At 38.6% G+C, this 25,037-nt stretch overlaps 1 protein-coding gene across 2 annotated transcripts in view; it reads right to left on the reverse strand.

Moving 5' to 3' along the window:
* The window catches only part of TSHZ2 (teashirt zinc finger homeobox 2), a 391,360-nt gene that overhangs the window by 130,690 nt on the left and 235,633 nt on the right, over positions 1-25,037 (reverse strand). The window contains exon 2 of one of the 2 annotated variants that reach the window (XM_063297039.1): positions 3,737-6,812. In XM_063297039.1, coding sequence (XP_063153109.1) covers positions 3,745-6,812 — 3,068 coding nt within the window. In that variant the 3' untranslated portion in view covers positions 3,737-3,744. Of the gene's footprint in view, positions 1-1,721; positions 6,813-25,037 lie in introns of those variants that run through there. The other variant, XM_063297038.1, reaches the window with a different exon arrangement.

Genomic DNA, 25,037 nt, shown 5'->3' on the forward strand with positions numbered 1-25,037 from the left:
CATCATCACCTTTTTTTTTTTTAAATGGTATAGAACAAGCATGTGATTTCCAAGGATCTTGGCAGAAAACGAAAACAAACCAGCACAATTCTCAGAAGCTGCTATAGGTAGTGTGTCTGTACAGAGTGAGTGTTCCCGCTCTATGTACTGTAATGGCTTTCTGTCTTCAATCCAGTGGAAGGAGAGTCTTCTTGCCCACCTTGTTTTGCACACATAAATTGGATAATTCACTGAAACAAAGGCGAAACTGAGCAAGCAAACTTGTTCACACAACAGCATTCCTGAGACTTTTGTATTTCACCTACTGGTTTCAATATACATGAACTTTTACATGCTTGACATTAGATCCGGACAAAATATGTTTCATAACTGTGAATTCAGTAGAACAAAAAATGTCTGCCTCTCCCTCTCCCTCTCTCTCTCTCTCTCACACACATACTCACTCACACAACACAAACACACAAACAGGGTTTTCCAACAAATGAATCCTTTGTAGAACACTTACCTAATGCTGCTGATTACACATTTTCAGACACTGGGTTCCAGTCCTAACCTTCTGGGGAGCAGGTTGCATGAAACCCAACATGGCTTAATACTAAAGACTGCATCTAAATCCCACAGAAGTTTGTACAGTTTATTTTGAAATAAGCATGCTGTGAGAATCTGTTTGAATGTTCAGGTGGTTTGCTTGTAATTAATTTAAAAACATCAGATGTCAGGTTTTAGAACTAAGCAGGCTTTATTAATTATGCATCAGGCTATTCATATATAAATGATATATATATATATATATAAATACTAGATTGTGTATTCTGGAGTTACTTGCTCTCTGTTTCAGGACTGAAACTTTCAACATCTATCAGGCCATAAAAATTGTATTATTTTTGTTTTTAAAAAATCATGGAATGAAAAAGCTGGATATCACTTCCATATATATTATACATACATACATACATACTTACATGGAAGTGATAGACAGCTATACATATGGATGAACTCACTGTTCAAGACGTTTTCACACTCCAGGTTGCTATTAAACAACATGCTGATTTTTTTTTTACCTGGTTACAAAGAAAGAAATAAGCTTCAGAGGGCATTCAGATCAGCCAAAATAATTAAAACTGTGTGCATTTATATGTGACAAAGGAATTTATTATTACACGAATGGATCTATGAAGCCATATATTTATCTAGAGGAATCACTAAATAACCAAGCTTTTTGAAATGCAGACTTTCGGTGTATAACATGAACTTTGGTCTACTTGACAGATTCAGCTTTCCTTCAGAGAGAATTTAAGTTCTGAAAATTATGGCTATCCAAAATGAAGACTGTGAAACACCTCAGTGTTTTTATTATTATTATTATTATTATTATTATTATTATTATTATTATTATTATTTTCCCCTACCTGAGTGTGAAGAGCAGCATAGGTGGCAAACATCAAACTAACATGCAAGGAAAGTAAAGGATTTGTTCAAGTTCTCAGCTGATTTTGGGAATCTAGGCAAGTGATAAGAACTCACAGGCTTTCCAAGGCCTGCGGAAGCCATAGCTGGAGGGTCTGCAGGCACATTACAGTTTAGTGAAGCCACTAGTGAAGCCTTAGGAAGAGGAAGTGTATTATTTTGTATTTTCTCTCTTTGTGCTTCTATGTATTATACAGAGAAGGGGAATAATGTGCATCTTTCCCTGGAGAACAGTACCGAAAAGTATGAGAAACTGATATTCAAGTAGTTTTATTATCGTTACAGTATTTTACTGTTTTATTTTTGATTGGTTTTTATTTTTTGCTAAAGCATGTCAGACATAGAAAAACACGTTAAAACCTAATAAATATTAGGCCTGTGCAAATAGTGTCTGCTGTGATTTGTCAAATCAATTCAAAGAATAAGATCAATTCAATCTGAATCATTGAATTGATTTGAATAATCAAATGGAGTTTGAAATCCAAAAGTATGAACTGGGTCAATTTGATTCAGAAATCTGACTGTGCATGTGCCAAAAACCTTTTTATCCCCCTCAATCAAATTGGATTCTTTGATTCAGTCTGAATCAAGTTTATGCACTGAATCATCAAAGACTTGGTAATTTGAACTTGGTGCAATGAAAATTTGCACAGTTGTAATACATACAGTAACGCATGTTTCCCTTCTCTGTACTTTTGAAACAACTGCAGGCTTATACTGCTTTCCAATCAGCTGAGCACCAGTTGTTTACTATTAAGTCAGGATAATCAATGTGTTGCCTCCAGATACCAACATGACTGCAAATGCATCCCTTGGTTCCTGTTAAGCTGCCTACCTCACTTGATTTTTTTGTTTTTTTTTAATAAAAAGAATAGTTTAATAAAATAAATTTAATAGAAGATGAACATGCTGCAAAGCAAAAGACCAGCCTTTAGCATAATAATTATTTATAGGAATACCTTTGGGTCCCACAAGAACCTATTAATTGCTAATTACCTTCTAGTAAATGGATACGTGGGAATCTCCATCATTTCATAGCAGCCATTTTACAAAAAGGCCAATCTTTCATGACAGCCATTTTGTGAATGTGCCTACCACATGCTATCACCATTTGTCCCCAGCCCAAAAATGTCACCTAACCCTAGATTAGGGGATCTTAAAGTAAAGAAAATGAAAAAGAAGAAAAAAAACTGGTTTGGAGTTTTGCTTGATAGTTATAGATTGGGTTTTTGAATGTATTTGGGGCATATTTGACTATTATCATCCTAACAGCTGCTTAAATCTAGCGGTGAAAACATTTGTCCGAATCTATCAGACTGGCAACAGCTTTGCAAACACGATTCAGCCTTGCCTGTTGAGAATGGCTTTCCAAGAGCTATCACCTGATGAGATACATCAGCTGGAGATACCAGGGACTGAACCTCACACTGGGCATAATCTCTACACTGACTTCTGGATGCTCTTAATAACCTTGTGTCCAAAGAAAGTAGAAGGATATGAGTCTTCCTGTTGATCCATAGGTTCTAGGCAGCAATCCCCAAAACAGGCTTGATAATTCACCAGCAATGAGCAGTGAAGGGAGGAACAAAAGGCTCTTGAATTCATAAAGTATTAAAATTAAGCAGAGGAATCCCATTATTGAAAACTGGACACTGAAACATCAATTTGTAGTGACTCTTGCCGACGTGCTCAGACAAAAAGGGGACAGAGTTGCTTCAAATACGATAAGCCAATGTTTCTCAACCTTAGCACCTTTAAGATGTGTGGACTTCAACTGGCTGGGGATGCTGGCTGGGGAGTTCTGGGAGTTGAAGTCCACACATCTTGCCAAGGTTGAGAAGCACTGCTATAAGGAAACACAATTTCATTGGGAACCATTAGAATGAAATGTCCAGCATGCTTTGCTTTTCTATTGAAGGATTACAGGGCTAGGTTAGCTAAATAGGAACATGGTATCAATAGCAAGCAAGAGTGCCAAATCTGTTCTTGGCAGAGGTTCCTTTGCCTTTAAGAGCACATGACTGGGAAAAATGCAAAGGGTAAAGGTTTTTCCATCACAGAAACAGGCTGATGGAAGCAGCTGTCCATGCAAAATTTGCCCCATCATGCAACAATTACAGACAGAGAAGCCAGTGTTTGGAAAGAAATTGGCATCCTGGAACATAAGAGTTTTTTTTTTTAAATAAAGCAGAAGGGCTTTAAGAACCCTCCTTTGATCAACATCATATTAAAACACTTTTTTTTTCTTTTGCAGTTAAGGCATGCATACCTTAAGAGTTATCCTTCATCCACTTCTGCTACAAACTGTGAATGATGTTCTGGTGACTTGCTGTGTGTTTTGCTTAGGTGAAGTTTTACAGCGTGTTTGCTCACAAATGTCCGAGAGCACAACTTACATTTGAACTTAGAGTCTGTGTCCTCTTCTCCAGCTATTGTTTCAGGAGATCTTTGAACTGAAATTCTGGAAATTTCTTGCTCTACCTTGGTTTGCTGCTCCACAGCCAACTTGTTCATGTCCTTCATTTGGAAACCTAGATGGGATTCTAAATGGCTGATGTATGTTGATGGGGTTCTAAACTGAGATGCACAATCACTGCAATAAAAGATGGGGTGTCCTTTATCCATGTTTTTCAAAAACTTTGTCCCCCCAGTTTTTCTGAGCTGGTACTTGACGTTCGCCAGCCAATGGCTAATGGTAGTCATGGACAACCCAGTAAACTTGGAAATCTGCATACGTTCTTGAGGGCCCAGATCTGACAATAAATATTTACCCTCCGATGTTTGGAAGAGACTGGACGCAAACTGCGCTTGCAAAATCAGGAGATGCTGAGGATTCCAGTTGGACTGCCTTCCTTTTCTTTTATGTAAAGTGGAGACTTCTGTTGAGACATCTTCAAAACGCCGAACATCCATTTCCAGTTTCATTGATGGGATTCTGGATGAAGCAGCAGGTTTTGGAGTTGTTGCTTTGGGAAGAACTTTGACCATGTCTGCAATGTCAGACAGAGCATGCTTCTGAGGTGGGGAAGTACAAGACTGAGCCTGAACTGATTCCCCTTTCTTATTCTTTGATTTTGTCAGGTCAATTGGCTGATCATTGCTCTCAAACACATAACGCCTGGATGTAACACCTGCAGGTTTTGCTGGCGTTGAAGCAGGAGACAGAACAGGCTTCTCTATTATATTTAAATTTGGTTTGTGGAACAAAGATGCTGAACTTGAACTGGGGCTGGAGTTTGACTGAGGCCGCAAAGGCTCATTTGCTTTACCCAGATGGTTGTTCAGCACAGACTGCAGGGCACTGAGTGGATTTAAACCAGGCAGCTCTGAACAGTGGTTCCCAGTAGTGCATCCATTGCTGAGAGATGACGTCACAGATTCCTTTGTTTTTATTTTTTCTTCCTCTTCCTTTGTCTTGTGTTCCTCCTTCAAAGGACTTAGCTCTGACTTTTTGGGCTCTACACACATGTCGGCCTGAGGAGGAGAGTCTCCTTCATTTTGGTATGCAGGGGCCATGTCTGTCTTGTTGCCATCTTTAATGTAGTCCTTATGAGCTTCCTTTTTTGAGTCTCCTTCTTTTTTCAGTTGAGCGCACTGGACTATGTTAGCTGACACGGGCACTAGAGGCATCACTTTCCATTTTGGAGCAATAGGCCTCAGTTTATTAGTAACTGTTGGTCGAACTTGCAACACTTGGGACCCCACAGGTAAGGAAGGCTTTGTTCCTTCTGAGAGCTGGTATGCTGCATGGATGCTGGGATACGCACTCCAGCTGGGTGCTCCATTCTGAGCTTTATTGATGGCTGTGGTGACAGTATTTTCCAAAGACTTCAAAATGTCTCCACCACCTTTTGAAGCATCTTCTAAATCTTCCTCCCGGAGATATTGATATTTCATTGTTGGGTCTAGTGGCTTTTGAAGAACGTCTTCATAGTCTTCATTTTTTACCACTTTTTCATCTTTATTCACTTCCTCAGATTTATTTTGCTTCCTTTCTTTTTTTAGCTCTGAAGCAGGAGCTGTAGAATCAGTTGATGAGTTACTGGAGGGTTTTGAATGCTGGCTGTCACTGGCTGATGCATCAGAGAGTGACTGCATCTTTTCCACAGCCAGAGGATCCAAAACAAGTTGTTTCCCTTTCTTGGAAGCTGAGCTTGTGACTTTCAGGAAGTGACCGGTGACCATCATGTGGGTTGTGAGTTGCTGCAAAGTATCGTGTGAGCTCCCGCATTCCATGCACTTGAGAATCTGTGATTTGCATGCTTCAAACTGCCATGTGTAGCTGGCACCATTCTGGTAGCCATAACGATTGTTAGATGATAATGGCAGATTGGCATTCTTGTGAGAAGAAAATGTGTCAGCAAACGATCCTGTGGTTGAATCCGGAGAGCAAGGCCTATTAATGTCGAACACGCGTTTCTTATTTGGAGTTACCATTTTGGAAGAAATGGTAGGTACTGGCTCCTTCAAAGGCACTTTTTGGTAATGTTTTGTTTTGATCATATGGACACTTAGGTCTTGAAGAGAGTCAAAAGAGTCACCACAGAACATACATTTCAGAACTTTCTGAGCGTCTTCTTTATCCATGTCCTGAAAAGCCCTTTTCCGGGGCTTGGAATAGCTGGTAGGTCTGTGCTTGTCTTTTTTATGGTTGTCATCTTGGTAATGGCCACTTTCATTCATATGGACAGTCAGCTCAACTAAGGTATCGTAGGCAGCACTGCACTGCCTACACCGAAACCTACTAGCACCTGTGAATACAGTTCCACACATTTTGCTGCTTTGTCTGTACAGCTGGACTGAGCTGAAAAGGTTCGGCTTGGACAGTGGCCGAACTGGTAAACTCTGCTGCAAGCTTTTGGTCAAGGCATCCTGATGCCAATCAAAGTCACTTTTGCTTGCTCCGTTTCTATTATCACATCCCCTCTTATCAGAATTGGACAGCTTGAGCCCCAGTCCCAAACCTGTCCAATAAGAATCTGAAAGGATGTTAGCATAGACAGCTGTCATCTTATCCATGCAGCTATGTGCTTCACTTGGATGCTTGGGATGTATATTGCCTTTGGAGTCCTGTGCCTCCCTGGAGCAAAGGCTTTTAATGTCTGCCACCTGGTCACTAGCATCACTCAGCAGTGATTCGTTCTCCACATCCTGATTGGAGATATGACTCCCTGGGGAATTCTGATAGCTGAAGCTTCCTCTTGGATCAGGGCCCGTGTCATGTTCTTCATCTGTTCCTGGGTCATTGCTACCCTGAAGATGAGCCGTTGAATTGCTTTCATCGTCATCCTCTTCCTCCTCTTTTATGTCTTCTTCATCTTTCAGATCATCTTCTTGGACATAACCTGAAAAGGAATATCAAAATGTGAAATGGGTCAGTTACGAACATGGAACATTCATTTTTCTAGTTTGGCATTTGCTTTCCCTACTAGATTTTGGTTAACTTGCTACTTTTATGGACTGTTAGCATAAGATGTGAAAAACTCTGGCAAGGCTACCTGGTTTTATTAGCAGATCATCATAATTCTTCTTAACTTATAGACATCTGGAGTTAATAATGGTAGTCCAGTTCTAACCACCCCTTAATGGAACAGTCAGAAAATTAATATCTGAGATCCTATTAAGTCCATTAAAATGATATGATCATATGGATCTTATCTCACTTGAGAAAATTTCAGTTGGCCAAATAATAGAAATAAAATATTGTTTCTTCTAATTTCAGGTACAACAATATTGTCAACTCAATAACTATTCAGAATGCTTCAGAAAACAGAACAAATGAACACTACACAGAATTGTACATCATGTACACATTTGGTTAATCTGAACAATCACTGTTTCTCATATTGAAAACTTTCTTAAATCAAACAAGAATATTTTGAATGAAAATGTACTTCTTTTGCATAGCCGTTGCTTTGAAAATCTTGTATGATCTAATAATCCATCCATAAATTGTAAAACATATTCCAAAGAAGGGTATGCTTTATTTTCATATGGATACTGTAACATTTTCATTCAGTTTATAGGGATAAAATGGTTATAACTCTATATCTCCTCATGAGTGGAGATGGCCATGGGTTCATCAAATAAGCATGGCATTTGAATAAATGATGGTAATTGCATGGAAAATTAGATGGAAATCCCTTAGAGTCCCTCTATGAATTTAGCTGCATATGTCACATATGGATCTGCTGAATATTGGATTAAATCCATCTTAACTTAGTTGCATATAGTTCACACTGAAATCAATGGGGCATTAGTTAAATCATCACTACCTTGGTCTATTAATTTCAATGGGACCCAAATTAAACTAGTTTAATCTGGTTTCAGTCCACAGAGTCAAACTGCTGTGTCAATCCCAATAATGCCAATTGCAAATAGCTATCATGTTCTAGCAATCGCTATTTTGGGCTTGTTAAAATTGGAATAAACTGAAGTCCCGCTCTGCCAATATGCTTGGCCTAATTTTAACTATTAGAAGCTATCATACTAACCTCAAAGGATGAGTTAGGAAGTTGACTTGTTAACTTGTCAAGCTAACTTTACCCATAATATCAGCTTCATCTATAAGAATAATCTAAATTTAATCAAAATTAAGAGGGTGTTTTTATTACTTGGGTTTGTTCCTGAGACGTTAAACTGTGTTGATCTAAAAGCTCAACTCAACCACTGATTTTACTTTTATGAACAGGGACATTTCTCCCCTTGTTTTGTACACCCCTTTCCTCATGGTATTTTTATGTTCTCTCAAGTGAACCAGTATACAAAAGCAAATGTAACAGCCAATGTTAACCACTCCTTCACAATACAGGGAAAAAAAAAACTTCTTAACGAGATTTTGACATGTTTACTATAACCTTTACAATACAAGAACTGAGAAGTTTGTTATTTTTTAAACTGCTTGTGTGTCAGCAACGAACACAAAACATGATCTAAAGATTGGAAAGCTCCATCAAAAAATCCACCCAACAATTGAATTAGTTTAGAATGCCAATAATCTTTGCTTTACAAAAGAAGGAGAAGGATGGAAGGAAGGAAGGGAACAAAAAAATACGGTAGTATATATTTAAATATATATTTAAAAGCACACTTTCCCCCACTAAAACATTCATTTGCTTTGGTATTTTCTTTAAGGCAGCCTTTAAAATGTAGAGCCTTACGGTATTTAATGAATGTGCACAGAGCCCTCCATGTGATTTCCTGAAGGTTCTGCCATATGGAAATTGTCGTATAAATTGAAATGCAGGAGATTAATTCACCAGAATGCTTGATTAGCAAAAGAGCTTCTGATAGAGCAACTTTCATCTTTCTTTTTTTAAAACCCATGGCTGCAACCCTTGCAGTACACAAATTAAGGCCATTCTGTGCAATCAGTTTATTTGCACAAAAATGTATTTATCAAGCAGTGGCAATCTGGATATAAAGAAAACTTTCCAATGTGGGTTCATTCTTTTCAGAATGCTAGTTGCCCCTTGATGTTCCATAGCATTTAGAAGGATTCATCATCATAGCTTGCTCAATTTGAAGGCCAAGTCAGTAGATAATGATGTGTTAAAAATGTTGTGTTAAAATAAGCAGATCATAGTATGTTTTGAAGGTGAATGGGAGACCACTATAGATACCATATTTAATTCCACAATGGAACTAAACAAAATATACCAATGGAAGAGAATATATGTAGCTGTGTTGAACTGTGGAGTTCCTGGTGCTCTCTGAGCTCGGTGGTTTGCTTGCAGACATTTCGTTACCCAACTAGGTAACATGATGATGATGTTCATCATGATCATCATGGTGATGTTACCTAGTTGGGTAATGAAATGTCTGCAAGCAAAACACCAAGCTCAGAGAGCACCAGGGACTCCACAAAATGTACCAAATAAATAAGGCAGTATCTTAATATCACTGAGATCATTGATCCATCCAGCCCCATTATTTTCCACTCAACAGATTGGCTATCCTGCTTTCCAGTTCTATAAAGACCCTTCTGTTTGGATATGCTGGGATCTGGTTCATATTCAGCAGAGGTGTACCATTTCTTTTTCCTTGTTTAGCATTGGAGTAGTATGCCAAAGCTCCAAAATGTGGGTGGGGCCAGTCCAAAGAAGGGGGTGATGTATCATGATTCCTTAATTTAGTACCAGTCAACTTTTTAGCAGCAGTATTTAGAACAAATTAACATCTATGAATGCTATTCAAGGGCAGACCAATGTTAAGCTTCTTAACACTAGTTTATCTTACATTCAGTATTATGTTTGTGTCTGCTAAAAACTTATATACACAATTTCATCTAAACTGGGTTTACTGTAAAATAGCAAATAGTCTCTCTCCCTGTTGCTCCCTCTGCTCCTATAAATATATTTCATCAGTGCAGTAAGGTTGCACAAATAGTCCGATTAATAGCATCATATCTGAGGCAGCTGCCTTGCAAAACAGCTTGGAAGGTTGTGTGGTTAAGCTGTTTAAACCTTAACATGTTGGTTGGACTACATTATACAGTATACTGTTTCATGACTGAATTTGAGTAAGGCCTATTTTTCCTTTGTTTTTAAAACATGCATTTCTTTACTGGGTTTTCAATTAGTAGCTATTTTCAATATACAAATGCTGTTTTTCCACATATAGCAAGATTTCTTTAAATATAGGCATACATCACTCTCCCTAAGTCTGGAACATGTAGCTTTCACCAGGGAAAGGGACAGTGAATCATTGTCCTCCAAAATACTGTAACACCACTAATCCACGCAAAGCCCAAATGCCATCTGCATATTTTCATTCAGAAATCCCAATTTCCCTTAAAATAACATTGCTAGGAAAGCAATCACACAGTGCTTGGGCACGATTTTGGTTCCTGCCCCACCTGCCCCCCACCCCCAAGTTCTGGCATAAACCTGCATTCTTTCTTTAAAACATTTCATGCAGATAATGGATCACTTCTCATCGTTTTTTTCTTGAAAATGTCTAACTATATTAGCTAACTGAAGACCAATCCTCACCTGGTTCATTGTTTTAGGGCATTTTTTGGTCTTGCTGCCGTTTTCTCATATGGAAGAACTAAAGTAGCTCTGGCAGAAGAGCCTAGATTTCTACTGTCGCTATAGTCCTACACATAGTTTCTTGGCAGAAAGTCTCACTGAATTACAGGGTCTCTCTCCTGTCAGTGTGGCTAGTTGAGAACTTCTGTGAAAGTCCATTGAAATAAATGATTTCAACAGGTTTGTTCTAAGCTTGATTACATTTGGAAGGGTAACTCAGCAATCACCTTCTATATGAATTTGCCTGGAAACTTACTACTGTGGTGCTATATCGAGAATGTCAGACTAAGATCAAGGAGAAGGTCCAACTACATATCTCAGCTTTGGTGGGTGAGATTAGGTGTATCATAATACATTGTACAGATAATATGATAGGTAATTTACATCATTGGCAAGATGACATTATACTGTGTGTGACATGATTATAGTTTCTATGGGACACCTATGGCTATGAATGCAGCCATTGGGTCATCTGGACAATTATTTTGCTGCATTCATATTAACAGCAGTCAGGAAGAAGAAGGCTAAACAAAACACAGAAACTCTTTCCATATCATGTTATATGCATCTATCATGCCTTCCCTTATCTGCCTTTGCCCGAAGCTAAGGAAATCCATAAATGTTGTACTCTTCCCTCCTGCTCTAACTCTTTAATCATTTTGATTGCCCGGTAATGCACGTTTTTCAGCTCTACAATATTTTTTCAAGATATAATTACCACCATTTTTAAGATGGAATGAGTAGCAGAGAGGATGGCAGAAGTTGGAGAAGGATCCAAAATGGAGTCCATCAAGGACTGGAAGAAAATGCTGTACAGAGCATTACTGCCATAGTATTCTTGTGAAAGATACAGACTCCATCTGAATTTAGTGGGCAATGGCCTGAGAAAAACAGTGAGCAAAGCAACAAAGCAATCTAAGGAATGGGGACTTGGATGTGCAAAGACAGTGAACAGTTTGAAACCAGAGTAGTCCAGAAGCCAGCCACTAGGTGAACATTGCACATCAAATAAGAATTGCTTAGTCCAGCAACAACCAGTGAGGCAACAGCTGAGAAGAACTGCTATTAAAAGGAGATCTGGACAAGAATCTGGATGGGAATGTTTACATCCAACATCTGAAGCTGCAACATGTTTCTTCCATTTCCCTCAGGCCCTTGATCAGTTGTTTGGCAGAGTTATGGTGAATATACTGTATGACAGCACGTGCTGTGAAAGTGCTTAAGCAAAACTTGGCTCTCATTGCACTCAATAAAGCTAAGGGGTTAAAATGCAGAATTCTTTGTGTACTATCTTGTCATTTAGTGTGAATCACTCACTGATCACAATCCTGTGAGATTATTATCTCACCCAAGATGTCTATGTGTGTGTGTGTGTCTGTGTCTGTGTACATGCCCTGCATAAACTCCTTATCCTTGACCAAGGCCATATCTCCACTGATCCCAGGATGCCCATTCCCAGCCATTCTTCAACACAGAACCACAGAGATGATCTTGCAGAAACTATGCAGCAGTGGTTACAAAAGATGGTGTAAGCCCAGGAAACAAAGAAAACAGTAGGAAGAAACTCATACTGATTCCACCCTTACATAAGAGGAGAGATGCAGTCAGGCTAGCCTATATCAGTAGAATATAGCTCCTGTGCAGTCAGTTTCTGAGTCTGGCCTACCTCAAAGGGCTGTTATGGGACACAGCAAGTGGGAAAAGCTGGAACACGTGCCTCCACGGGTGGCTCAAGGAAGACTGATTGACTATACATGAGATATAATAGCATCAGAAAGATCTCTGAAACTATTATTTCTGAGAACTCTTTCTTGCTTTAAGTTTTGCATTTTTCATCTGAATTTACATATGCTGAATGTGAGGCTTTTTTTTTTAATCACTCTAACATCATATTGTCCAATGACTGGCAGACACTCTTCAGGTTTTCAGACCAGCTGTCTGGAGGTACTGAGGAACAGAACAGGAGAGGGAAAGAACAGGTGAGGAAGAATTTAGAAGGAAATACGTTATTGAGGACTGGTAAGATTCTACAAAGCATTTGAACAAGGTTCTTTATAAAGCATGGGAGCAAAAGCCAAGCAGTACTTTTTGACTTATTAAAGCAACTGTGTCTTTTGCTATGTACATGCAGCTGCTGTTTAAGCTGTTATGCATTGACTCAAGATGCATGTGCCACTGGGAACAGCTTTCGAAGCAGCCACATATATTAAGGTGAGATAAAAATCTCCTACTCCTCATAAAAGACATAGCTGCTTTAATGATTTGAAGAAAGTAACTTTACTCATGCCCCCGTGCATTGCAAAACACCACCCTAAAATGCATCAAACAGCTCAACTTTTGGTTTCTCTTCTGATGAAAACTTTAAACCTTAAATCAAGAGATTAACTGAAATCCAACAATCTAGCTGTCCCCCAACCGAAACAAAATAAAAAATAACAGTGAAATGTTTATAAGAGGAAAAACATGCACAAAAGTGTTAAAGGAGTGGAAAAACATAGAATGGGTACATTTATCTATTTGAAAGAAATGTGAAACTGTGATGCAAATGTGTTTTAAAACATTGCAAAGTGATGTGGAAAGAAGACAGAACAACCTGAAGACTGGAAAAATTAGAAATTGACGGATTTGTCTAACTCTAGGGGGAAACAGAACGCACACATTTACACCATTGCTTTACTTGCTGTACTATAAGAAATTTATGATCAGGATGGGCATGGGCCATTACTTTTCTTTTTTTTTAGAAAAGCATTTTTTAACATAAATACGCACACACCATTGTGAGGTGATATGAGATATGTTTTTGTTTTGGGGTATCCTGATAGAACATTGTTTATTTGTTTCATGCATGTATATATTCCTTTTTAATGGTTTATAATAAAAATATTTAAAATCTCAATAAAATATGTATGCTAACAATGTTGTTTATTCGTTTAGTCGCTTCCGACTCTTCGTGACTTCATGGACCAGCCCACGCCAGAGCTTCCTGTAGGTGGTCAACACCCCCAGCTCCCCCAGGGACGAGTCCGTCAGCTTTAGAATATCATCCATCCATCTTGCCCTTGGTCGGCCCCTCTTCCTTTTGCCCTCCACTCTCCCTAGCATCAGCATCTTCTCCAGGGTGTCCTGTCTTCTCATTATGTGGCCAAAGTATTTCAGTTTTGCCTTTAATATCATTCCCTCAAGTGAGCAGTCTGGCTTTATTTCCTGGAGTATGGACTGGTTTGATCGTCTTGCAGTCCAAGGCACTCTCAGAATTTTCCTCCAACACCACAGTTCCAAGGCATCTATCTTCCTTCTCTCAGCCTTCCGTATGGTCCAGGTCTCGCAGCCATATATTGCTACTGGGAATAAGGTAAAGGTAAAGGTTTCCCTTGACGTAAAGTCCAGTCATGTCCGACTCTAGGGGGCGGTGCTCATCTCCGTTTCAAAGCCTTGGAGCCGGCGTTGTCATAGACACTTCCGGGTCATGTGGCCAGTATGACTCACGGAACGCCGTTACCTTCCCGCCGAAGCGGTACCAATTAATCTACTCACATTTGCATGTTTTCGAACTGCTTGGTGTGCAGAAGCTGGGACGAGCAACGGGAGCTCACCCCGCTGCGCGGTTTCGAACCGCCGACCTTCCGATCGACAGCTCAGCGGTTTAACCCGCAGCGCCAATACCATTGCTTTAACTATGCGGACCTTTGTTGGTCAGTGTGATGTCTCTGCTCTTAACTATTTTATCGAGATTTGTCATTGCTCTTCTCCCAAGGATTAAGCGTCTTCTGATTTCCTGACTGCAGTCAGCATCCGCTAACAATAAGAATGGAATTAAAAGTAATTAATTCTATGTGCCAGACATGACAACAGCCCTCTTTAATGGGTATGTTTCTAAATAATATTAAGTAAAGCTGTACAGTGTTTTGGATTCAAAGACAAAAGGGGGCTTTGGAGGGTGCTGGGGTACACATGGGACATCTGTCTGCTTCTCTTTAAATCAGCTGTGTATTTTTCTGGGATCATACAGCTGCCCTTCATAATTGCACGGATGAAATTCCAGTCCATTTGCTCTACAAAGTTTGCATGCTGTTTGTTCAGGAAGCATGCTGCCTATATTTTATCCATTCAACAGCTCTGACGAAAGTGCTCTTGCCAAAAAAAAGAAATACAGCCCTGTTCATTACAGATGTGCAGATTAAATTAGATCAAATCTGAACTGCTGCTTTGATTCCACTCACTGAAAGGCTAGATGTAAATCCTTTTCTCTGTCTGCATCCCTGAGTAAACTTGGTTCAGATCTGATTCAGAAAACCAATTAAATCTGGAAAGAAAAGCCTTGAAATACATGCCTAAATGGTCCCTGGATCAATTTAGAGGCAACCAATTAAGTTTGATAATTTGATTTAAATCAATCATCTGTCAGTCCTTAGAGGCAGTCCAGACAAGAAGTTCCAACACTACCTTTACTGTTAGGTTACAGTAACAGAATTTTGCAAGTCTGTAAGTACACCTTTCCCCCCTCACCTTTACAGTCCAAGAAACTAGGGAGGGTCCCTTCTGACCCAATCTTGACACAGCCTTAACACTCAAATGCTAGTGACTTTAAAGAGTAATGTGCCATTTGGAGACAACATCATGTCTCTGTGGTCACCTGTGTGCCTGCAAACACCTCTCTTGATGTCCGGCACACTACTTATTAATGGTTTTCCTACTAACAGATTAAGGTGCTATTGTATCTAATCATTTTGGCCGGGTGCAGAGGTTGAATTCAACTGCCCCCTTTTCGAATGTTAATTATTGCACCTGGGGGGAGGAACCTGCCCAGACTTGTTTCAGTTCCTCTTTCTCTTGTCTTCTGGCATGTAGCAAGCCAGGCTTGCTCTCAATGAGAGCCAAGTCCTTTAAATATGTTTTGCTTTTGTTTTGCTTTCTGTAAATAAATTATTTTTATAGAATGCCTGGTGTTTGACTTTTCTGATCTCTCCTGGGCCAAAGGCTTTCCCAGCAATCTGCCAACACTACTTGCCCAGAAAATAGTTACTAATAGATGGGACACTATCATGCTAGAAATAAAAGAATTAGCCTCTAGCACCATCTTTATGTACGAGGTTTATTCTGGGATCCATTTATGTTATGTTCCATACGCATTCTGAATCAATAAAAACAGTGGGTGACTGTAGCCCAGATTTCTTTGTAAATACTGTATGTCCACCTTCCTGAAAGGAAAATAGAGAATATTCAAGGAAATGAGAAAAGGCAAAAGTAAGCCTCCTTGCCAGCTTGCCTTTGTTTTGGTAAATGGACATGGCAATCCCAGCTACCCCAGAGCAACATGTGAGGCAGGTCCACCTTAACCTCCTTGTGTTTGACAAAGTGGGAGTCAGCTGTGCAAACTTCCTATGCTATTTTAAGATCCAACCATGAGTTTTTTTTTCTTTACAATTATTCTTTTAGTCTTAATCAGATGGATGTAGGTTTAATTGATTACAATTTATCCAGTGACAGCCATTTTAAAAAAAAGCAGCTGCACGCATTTCTGATTTCAGGTATGTACTTGATATACTGCAGGAGAGATGTGCAAAATACATTCAGTTACTCCAGAAAATCAACCTCTATCAGGCTTTTGCTTGTATAGTCCTTTCTAAGAACCAAACTAATATTCATAATTGCAGGGGGAGGGGGGACCCTAAATAATGTGGATGCTTTTGTGGATTCCCTAACTCTCAGCCAACATGACACATTTCAGTCTGCTCAGAACAGAGATTTATTTTGTTCATAATGCCAGCTGATATAAATCATTCCTATTTTCACTGTTATTAGATAAGCAACTCCATGGTCACACAGGGCTTTGATATGAGATGGCCCAACCTGTACTCTGTTTTTCTTTCTTCCCATCACAACTCACTTCTTACTGTAGGGTGTTAGTGGTACTAAAAAAAAGTTTCTATTTGCTCGCAGAAGAGACACAACCCATCTTCCACAAGGCGGAGCTGCCAGGCAGAAGCAGAGGTCATAATTGCTACCTCCACAGAAAACGTGGCTGCCTTGCCCTCAAAAGGATAAAACAATAGGCAATCAACTGGGGTGGGGTGTGTTTCAGTAGGAATTTTGGAATCTGTAATCTCAGAATAAATCTTTATGCCCCAAATCAAGCATACGAATAGCCCAAGAAATTCATCTCCTGGATCCAAAGAGTTCTTGGAATCATTTTCTCTATTGCTGTTAGTTGCAAAGGGCCAAGGGTATTCTTTATCAAGTAACCCACAGCTTTTTCTTTTCCCTCACTGAACAAAAGATTGAAATGGCTCACAGGAGCAAGCTACAGTAGGAGATGCGTGGGGGTGGGAACAGTCTAAGAAGGCAAAAGAGCGTTACAGCAACTTTTTTGGCAGGTGGAACCCACCAAATATGGCTATTGTGCTCCCCCCGCACCCCCAATTCTCTCTCATTCTCTTGTTTGGATCACAATTAAGTGAGGTGGCAACACCTCCAGCTTCAGAGGCCACCTTCAATGTTTGCTTTTGGGGGCAATATGCCACAATGGCAAATTTATTAGATTTGGAATGCAAAGATACAAGTTCAGTTTGCCACTCAGACATGCACCAATCCAACCTAACTCAAAAGTCTTGTTGTGAAATAAAATGGAGGTGGGCTGGGCAGGGCAGGGGGCAGCAGCAAGGAAAGAATACCCAGATATGGTCCCTTAAGATTTGTTGAATTAGGAAGAATACCAATCATGTAAACATAAAATGAAAAACAGAAATACTGGGGGCTTACCCCACTGTTTATATATGATGACCCTGATCTGAATCATCAGCCCTCACCCCCAAAATGCAGTGCATTTAATCCTTAAACTCCATAGAACAAGGGTGCAAATAGTGTGGCTGCATGCAGACTGCCAACAACCTTTCTTGCCCCCCAGAACCCAGTGGATCTGTGTCAGGACAAACATTAGCATGAACAAATGCTATGGAGTGCTCACTTTCCTCTGAAGAAAATTCATGGTGGGGTCAGAGGGATTGTGGATAGATATCTTTTGTGTTCTGTTATTTGAATGTAAAATGCCCCATATCTTCACACCAAAATGGGATGCTTAGCTGAAAAGCTTCTCTTTCTTCAGTGCTTTCTGGAATGACTATGCAATGAATGGGAAAACATGAAAAAGGAAAGAAATCTGCTTACCACACAACAGACAGGTCACTGGAGTAGATTTACTTTGTGAGTTCATTCCTAGCCTTCTCTAGATTTTGACTTTTGAAGCCTGTAGGTTAGGTTACATTACAGATTATACAGGATCTCTCTCTCTCTCTCTCTCTCTCTACTTTTTACAAATAAATGAAAAAGTTAAGTGATAAAAATATGAATGTGTCAATACAGGGAAATGTATGTGCATGTAATATGCCATTATATGGTTTATTTGATATGAATTTTCTTATTCTTTTTAAAGTATTACATGTAAAGGCTTTGAAACTTCAGTTTGTTAAAAAGAAAAAGAAAAAGAAAAAAAAGTAACAGCCTAACAGCCTTTGAAGTCATCACTACTGATATAGCTCTGAACAGTTTCATTCAAGTCCAACTAACATCAGACAACTGTTTAGTGTATCAGAGGAAGCCACAAAAGCAAAGATTTCATCAATATTTCACAACAGCCTCAGGGAAACTGTAGATTGCAGTGCTGTAGGGCAGCTAATGGAATTACACACAAGGGTTTTGTACATTTAAAATAGGCAGCTACTAAAAAAAAATACCTTTCAGTTTGATAGAAACTGGATAAAAATTGCAGATGGAAGAAACAAATACCTACCAAGTTTTACCCACATCAGGCTGGTAGAACATAGGAAAATCAGATTTTCCTTTGTTGATATTGTTATATTATTCTTATTCTTATTTTGTTATTATTTGGCTCCAGCATAGGCAATAATAAAGATTGACATTCATGGAAACTAACACAAAGATAGCAGAGAGAAGTTAATAATTAAAGAGGCTCATAAAAAATGGTTTGATACTGTATGGCTGAAAATCTCGCTTCCTAATGATGAAATGTGGTGGAGTGACAACTGGGTATACTTAATCATTGATTTTAAAGAGTAAAACATTTGGAAGACTGCTCCCCTTTTCTAGACACTTTCCACCCCATGTGTATGGAAAATGATGGAGGTATTTACAAAGTATATGAGTTGGGGGAAGGTAAGAAGAAGTTCTCACTCCTTTGAAAAAGAAAATGTATCAAATAACGCAGTGTAAGATCAGCATTTTCTCTTGAAGACGCTTTATCAGAGTCAAAAATTGTGCATACACCACAACATTTCCTATTCTAAAATTAGATCTCTACCCAAGAGTGCATTATTCACCTTAGAAAAATAAGCACTGTTGACCTTCGGCTCAATTATATTAAAATGCTTACATATGGTCTATATCAGATGACTTCTCTTGGTCACAGCTTCTTTCAAAATGGCTTTTAACTTTATTATCATCATTCATAACTGTAAGTATAATAATTTTTAAAAATTACTACTTAAATAGTGAAAGAGCTCAGAGCTGAGTTCCTTGTGTGTAGGGTAATTTTGTGAACTAGAAGACTACCAGTTCAAATCTTGTCATAGCCAAAAACTTTGAAGGTCACTTAAGACAAGGCACTATTCCTGATACACATACCCTGATAAGAAATAATTATAATAAAAGGCTTAATTAATACTATTAAACTGTTGTAAGAATTTCAGAATGTTTGAAATATTCTATATATACACTTAGTCATTTACTTATCTACCTACTAACCTACATTATCCATATATCATCAGTATCAAAGATGCATTTGGCACATAACCTGATGGTGATTGGGAGGCTGTTGTGGGATATGTTTTGCTGCTGTTGTTATATCGAGGTTGGTTGGGTTTCATTTTTGTGGGAAGTGGGCTTTTTTAAAAATTTAGGGATTATACTTTATATTCATTTTAGATTACAGGCCACCTAGAATCCTTTGAATGGGCAGGGTAAACATTTGGTAAATAAATAAATAATCTACCTATATGTCACTGAATGTTCACAGACAGTCATATAGCTGCTAAATTTCTACAAGCACCTGTTACAACTGGAGTACCAGCTGGAGAACCTCAAGGTACACCATTAAATGTTAGTTTTCAGGAGGAGGCATACGTCTTTCTTTCAGGAGCAGATGGCGTAAAGGTTCAGGCTACAGAGGAGGAAGGTGTGGATTGTGAATGGTAAATGATCTAGGAATGAGGGAGCCACACACAGGACAGATTTCTTAGAAGAATTCATTCTTGAATAATCTTCTGCAATTTGGGCTCCTGGGAGTAAACCTTATGAGACAATCAGCCATATCAGCCTTACAAAATGAAAGTACCAAACAAAACCTTTTTTTTTTTTGGTGTGGATAGAATAGTAACAGAAGAAATATGTGTGTGAATGAATTAGAATTTCACAGCTGATTCAAAACTCAAGGACAAAACACTAAAAGCTGAGGACAAATTTTAAATAATATTGGAGCATTTTGTTCTCTGCTTATAGATTGGTGCTCTCAACACAATGAAAACACTGACCAATATTATCCAATCTGGTCAAGATTTAGGTTATTGGAATTAGAAGGGCATGATCTGAGATTGGGTGGCATGGCTATTTGTAGTATGATAAAGTTAAGGTTAATGTAGTTTTTAAGAATCATTTTATTAGACATGCCATATTGGGTATATAGAATAGATATAAACTGAGGTTGTATCCGAAAATAGTTTTATGGCTATCACCACAAGAAGCATATTATAGAAAAGAAATTATAACCAAGCATAAATGGTTAACTTATGGTGATATATTGGAATTCCTTCAGGGAGACTTCAAAATAAAATCAAGAGAGGATTTGATATCAGAAGGATATGTATGTCAGTGGTTTTCTTATGTACAATTACTAGAAAGATTCAAAATAGATAAAAGGTCTTTTGGTTTTGAACATGTAAGACTATATTTGAACAATGTTATTGCCAAAATGTATAAACTTTTATTGAAATTTGAAACAGAAGATGAACAAGTGAAAGAATCTATGATAAAATGACCTGAAAACTTTGGGTATAGTATACAAATGGAACAATGGGAGACTATGTGGATGAAATGATTGAAATTTACATTGTGTTATAATCTTAAAGAGAATTTCTATAAAATGAGGTATGCTTGATATTTGTCACCAGAAAAATTGTCTAAAATGTATACAGGTACTTCAAGTATATGTTGGAAAGGTGAACAATGAGAGGGAACTTTTTATCATGCCTGGTGGACATGTAAAAAAGCTAGAAAATTTTGGACTCAAATACATATATTAATTCAGAAGAATTTAAAAACTAATATACAATTGAAATCAGAGATATTTCTTTTGGGACTGATGGATAAAAAGTTGGAAAAAACTAATGGAACTTTGTTTCTATATATGATAACAGCAATGAGATTTTTATATGCCCAATAGTGGAAAGATTCAACATTACCTACAATGGAAGAATGGATGGTAAGGTTGATGGAGCTGGCTGGCATGGCGAAATTGACAGCTTTGACTAGAGAAAAGACATTGATTAATTTTAATGTGGACTGGAAGCCCCTTCTGGACTTTTTGGGTAAAACTGAAAAAACTGAAATCATGATATATGGATTTAATGATCAGAAATAATAATAGATAATAGAAAAAATGAAAGATGTTGTAAACTTAGAGTAAGAGTTTAATGTAACTTTATACTTATATCTGTTGTAAAAGAAAGTAGGAAGTCATTCCTTTTTGTATTTCTTTTTCTTTCTGCACTTTTGACTTTGTTTTCTTTTTTCATTTTTTTAGTTTTTTTCTCTCTTCTATTCTCTATCTTAATTATTAGTTCTTGTTAGTTTTTATATCTTTATTTTTAAAAAATCTAATAAAGTTATTTTAAAACATAATGTTGGCTCATATTTGCAAGAACATATGTAGAAATGTTCAAGGTCACATATTTTAAAAATGAAAGACTATGTATTTGCCAAAATGCAAAAAGAAGAAGAAGAAGAAGGAGAAGAAGAAGAAGAAGAAAATACTGGAGAAGAATGAACATTTACTACAAATGTCTTTTAAAAGTCCTAAAAGTAAGGCTGTGCAGCTGCTTTAGATTTAGCTTGGAAGAAACATTTCACTACATGCAGGACTGGGGATGCAGCACCTGCCTGTGATTCATTAAAGCAACTCTGTCTGTTCCCAGGATCATGCAGCTGTTTCCCATAGCCTCATCACAGCAGTTCTGAAGCACTGCATAGCTCTAACAGTATAATATATTATTTAGAAAATGACAGAATAGAGAAGGAAGGTAGGTAGGTTAAGATGCCTTGAAAATTCAACTTAACTTATAAATTAAAACAATTGCCTTCAATCACATTTTACACTGCAGCAACAGCTTCAGACCATTGCTGAGTATTGCATAAGATGTCCTGACCAGGATGGAGGCATTCTATCTGGACTGCATGAACAGCATTAGAGCTCTATCAGACCATGCTCCTGTACTACCTGGACAAGCCAGCTACTGGGATCAAGGCTGGTCTGCAGGAGCTCTGTCAGAATATGGTCTGACAACTTTTCTGGGGTGGATGGGATGGCTTTACAAATTCATTTATTAATTTAGAGGGTCACAGCACCAAAACACTTGAGAACCCCCGTACTAATGAATTGACAGGAGTGAATTCTATCTGTGAGTTGTATAATAGTTGGTATAAGTTCTTCATCCAGGATGTGAAGGATGCAATTTTCTTGCATATAGCAAATTTCACACCAGTTTCTCATTCCACCTGAACTCCCTGCCTTTGAAAGAGGCCCATACAAAATTCACAAAAATTCTTAAAAATAAGTTGTTACTTGTGAAAAAGATCTGAGAATAGTAGATGGCTGCAAAATGGCTATGAGAAGACAGTGTGATATAACTTCTAGAAAGGCTCATGCCATTTTACTGCAACAAGAGAAGTACAATCAAATCATAGGGCATGGCTGGGGAGATGCAGGTGCTACTTCAAATATGATGTTTGCAGGGTCTAGTCAAAAGGATGAACATAAAAAACAAGTGGAGCTTTGATTGGAACATCATGGCCATCATCTTGACTTTTTGACCACTCCCTGTGGACATCCTTCCAATGACTCAGAGGTGGTCATCAGATGTGTTCAAGTGATGGCTAGACAGCCATCAAGGTTGCTTTAGTTTAGACTCTTGCACTGGTCCTTTTACAACTCTATGATTCTCCGATGCTTCTGATTCTATATGCATGTTAATTTATCTCTTATGGTGATGCAGACACTCCTTTTCCTACTTAGAGGGCAGTATTTCATGTAGTAAGTGTTACTCTTATGAATTGTGGAGTCTTTGGTGCTCCCTGAGCTTGGCTGTTTGCATGAAGACATTTCATTACACAATTAGGTCAGAGCAAGTGAGTGTGGGGTGTGCTCCCTGTTTATATACTGTAGCTTGCTCTGCCATGTTGGTGGGGGTGTGGTTTTCTCCTTGGTAGTTCCTTAATCAGGTTATTGTTTTCTGCTTGATTGTTTGCCTGGTGTTAATCTCTGCTTGTCTGGGTGTTGGCTGCTGGAGAGGATGTGTTCTGGCCTTTTTTGTATCCTTCTTAGCTTTTTGTTGTCTCTTTTGAATGGTATGTATATATGGTTTATTTCTGTGGGTCTACTGATGACTGAATTGTCTGAATGCCAAGCTTCCAGGAAATCCCTAGTGTTTTTGGATTTAGCCTGGTCTAGGATGCTCACAGTTTCGCAGCTGAAGCTGACTCAGTATGTCCATGTGTTGTAAGATTAAGGAGTGTTCATGGTGTCTTCTGACTGCTAGTTGGTGTTTGTGGATGTGCTCTGCTAGTTTTCTGCCTGTCTGTCCTATACCTTGGCTGTTACAGACTTTGCACTGTATGTTGTAGATGACTCCTGTTTTTTTTTTCCCTTGGGCTCCTGGTCTTTTGGGTTACTTAAGATGTTTTGGAGGGCTTTAGTTGGTTGTGTGCTATGGTGATGCCATGTGGTTGTAATAGTCTGTTAGTTGTTTCTGAGATGCTTTTGATATCTGGTCGTGTTATCCTTTTGATAGCTCATGTTGGTTGTGCTGAAGTGGGTTGGGTGGTCAGGGACTTTTTGATAAAGTTGCATGGCTATTCATTTTGTTGGGAGATGTTGTCTAGGCTGGTCAGTTTCCTTTTTCTGGTGTTCCGGGTTGCTGCAGTGTGTCAGTGTTCATCTGAAAAACGTTCTTACACAGTTCCTCTTGTGGGAAGTAAGGTTGTTACTTTGGCAATGGAGCACTTTTTTTTAGTGTGGGTTGTTTTTTCATAGACCTGTGTTTCCATTGTTTTCTCTGCTGATGAGGATATCCAGGAAGGATAGTGTGTTGTTTTCTTCTTCCCTTGTGAATTTTATTTCCTTGAAGATGTTGATTGTTCCATGTGTCTTCTGTAGTTGTTCCTTTTTTATTATGACGAAGATGTCGTCTACATACTGGATCCATACTTTTGGTTGTATGTGTGGGAGTGCTATGGTTTCTAGGTGCTGCATTATGGTCTGTGCTCTGAGTCCTGAGAGTGGTGATCCCAAGGGTGTTCCTCTGATTTCTTGGTATATCAGCCCATCACACTGAAAGTAGGCAGTGAGGCAGAGGTTGATGAGGTCCATGATTCTGGGTATTTCGATCTTAGTGTATTTGGCTAAATTGGGTGTGTTGTGTAGTACTGCTGCCTTGGATTCTTTTGCTAGTTCTGGATCTATGGATGTGAACAGTGCCATGACATCAAATGAAACCATAAATTAGTTTTCTTCTATTTTTAGGTCTTTGATGTTCTGGGGGCACTGTAGTGGGGAGTTGATAGAATATTTTCTCCCCTCTGTGAGATGTCCAAGCTTTTTTGTAAGTTCTTTGGCTATGTTGTATGTTGGAGTCTCTGCTAACAAGATAATTGGATAAAGAGATATGTTGGGTTTGTGTATTTGGGGGCATCCATAGAAGTTTGGCAGGATGGGTCCCTTCTTATGAATTCTTATATTGATGGTGTGATCCAAATTTCTGTACATAGAAGTTTACAATCCTGTTTACAGTTTTAGAAACAAACCTATTAGATCATTATTATTACTCAATCTCCTTGAAATCTGACATGTAGGATATTGCTGGGTAGCACTTCAGCATTCGCTTTTAAATTCCCACAGGCATTATATCTATAGCTATATCCTTCATCTGAATGGATTCTAGGATGGTACACAAAAGCATGAATACATTAATTTCACCAAGGTAAACACATTACACTCAAACATCAATAGCAATTTAAGCAAACAAAGTAAACAGAAAGATAGAAACCACAAACAAAACAGGGGCAACACACATCTTTTGTAGGAGGATGTTCTAAAGTCAAAGGGCCTTCCCAATGTAGGGGTATAAAGTATCTCCCCAAAAAGGCACTTGGAGAAAGTCCTTCGTAGAATGTGGTGAGTCACAGACAGGCAGGCATGAGAAAAACGGTATTCCTTCAAGCTGTTTTGGAGTTAGTATCAGCAGCTTGAACTGAGTC

This window comes from Candoia aspera, chromosome 3 (genome assembly GCF_035149785.1).
Source record: "Candoia aspera isolate rCanAsp1 chromosome 3, rCanAsp1.hap2, whole genome shotgun sequence".
NCBI classification, from domain to species: Eukaryota; Metazoa; Chordata; class Lepidosauria; order Squamata; family Boidae; genus Candoia; species Candoia aspera.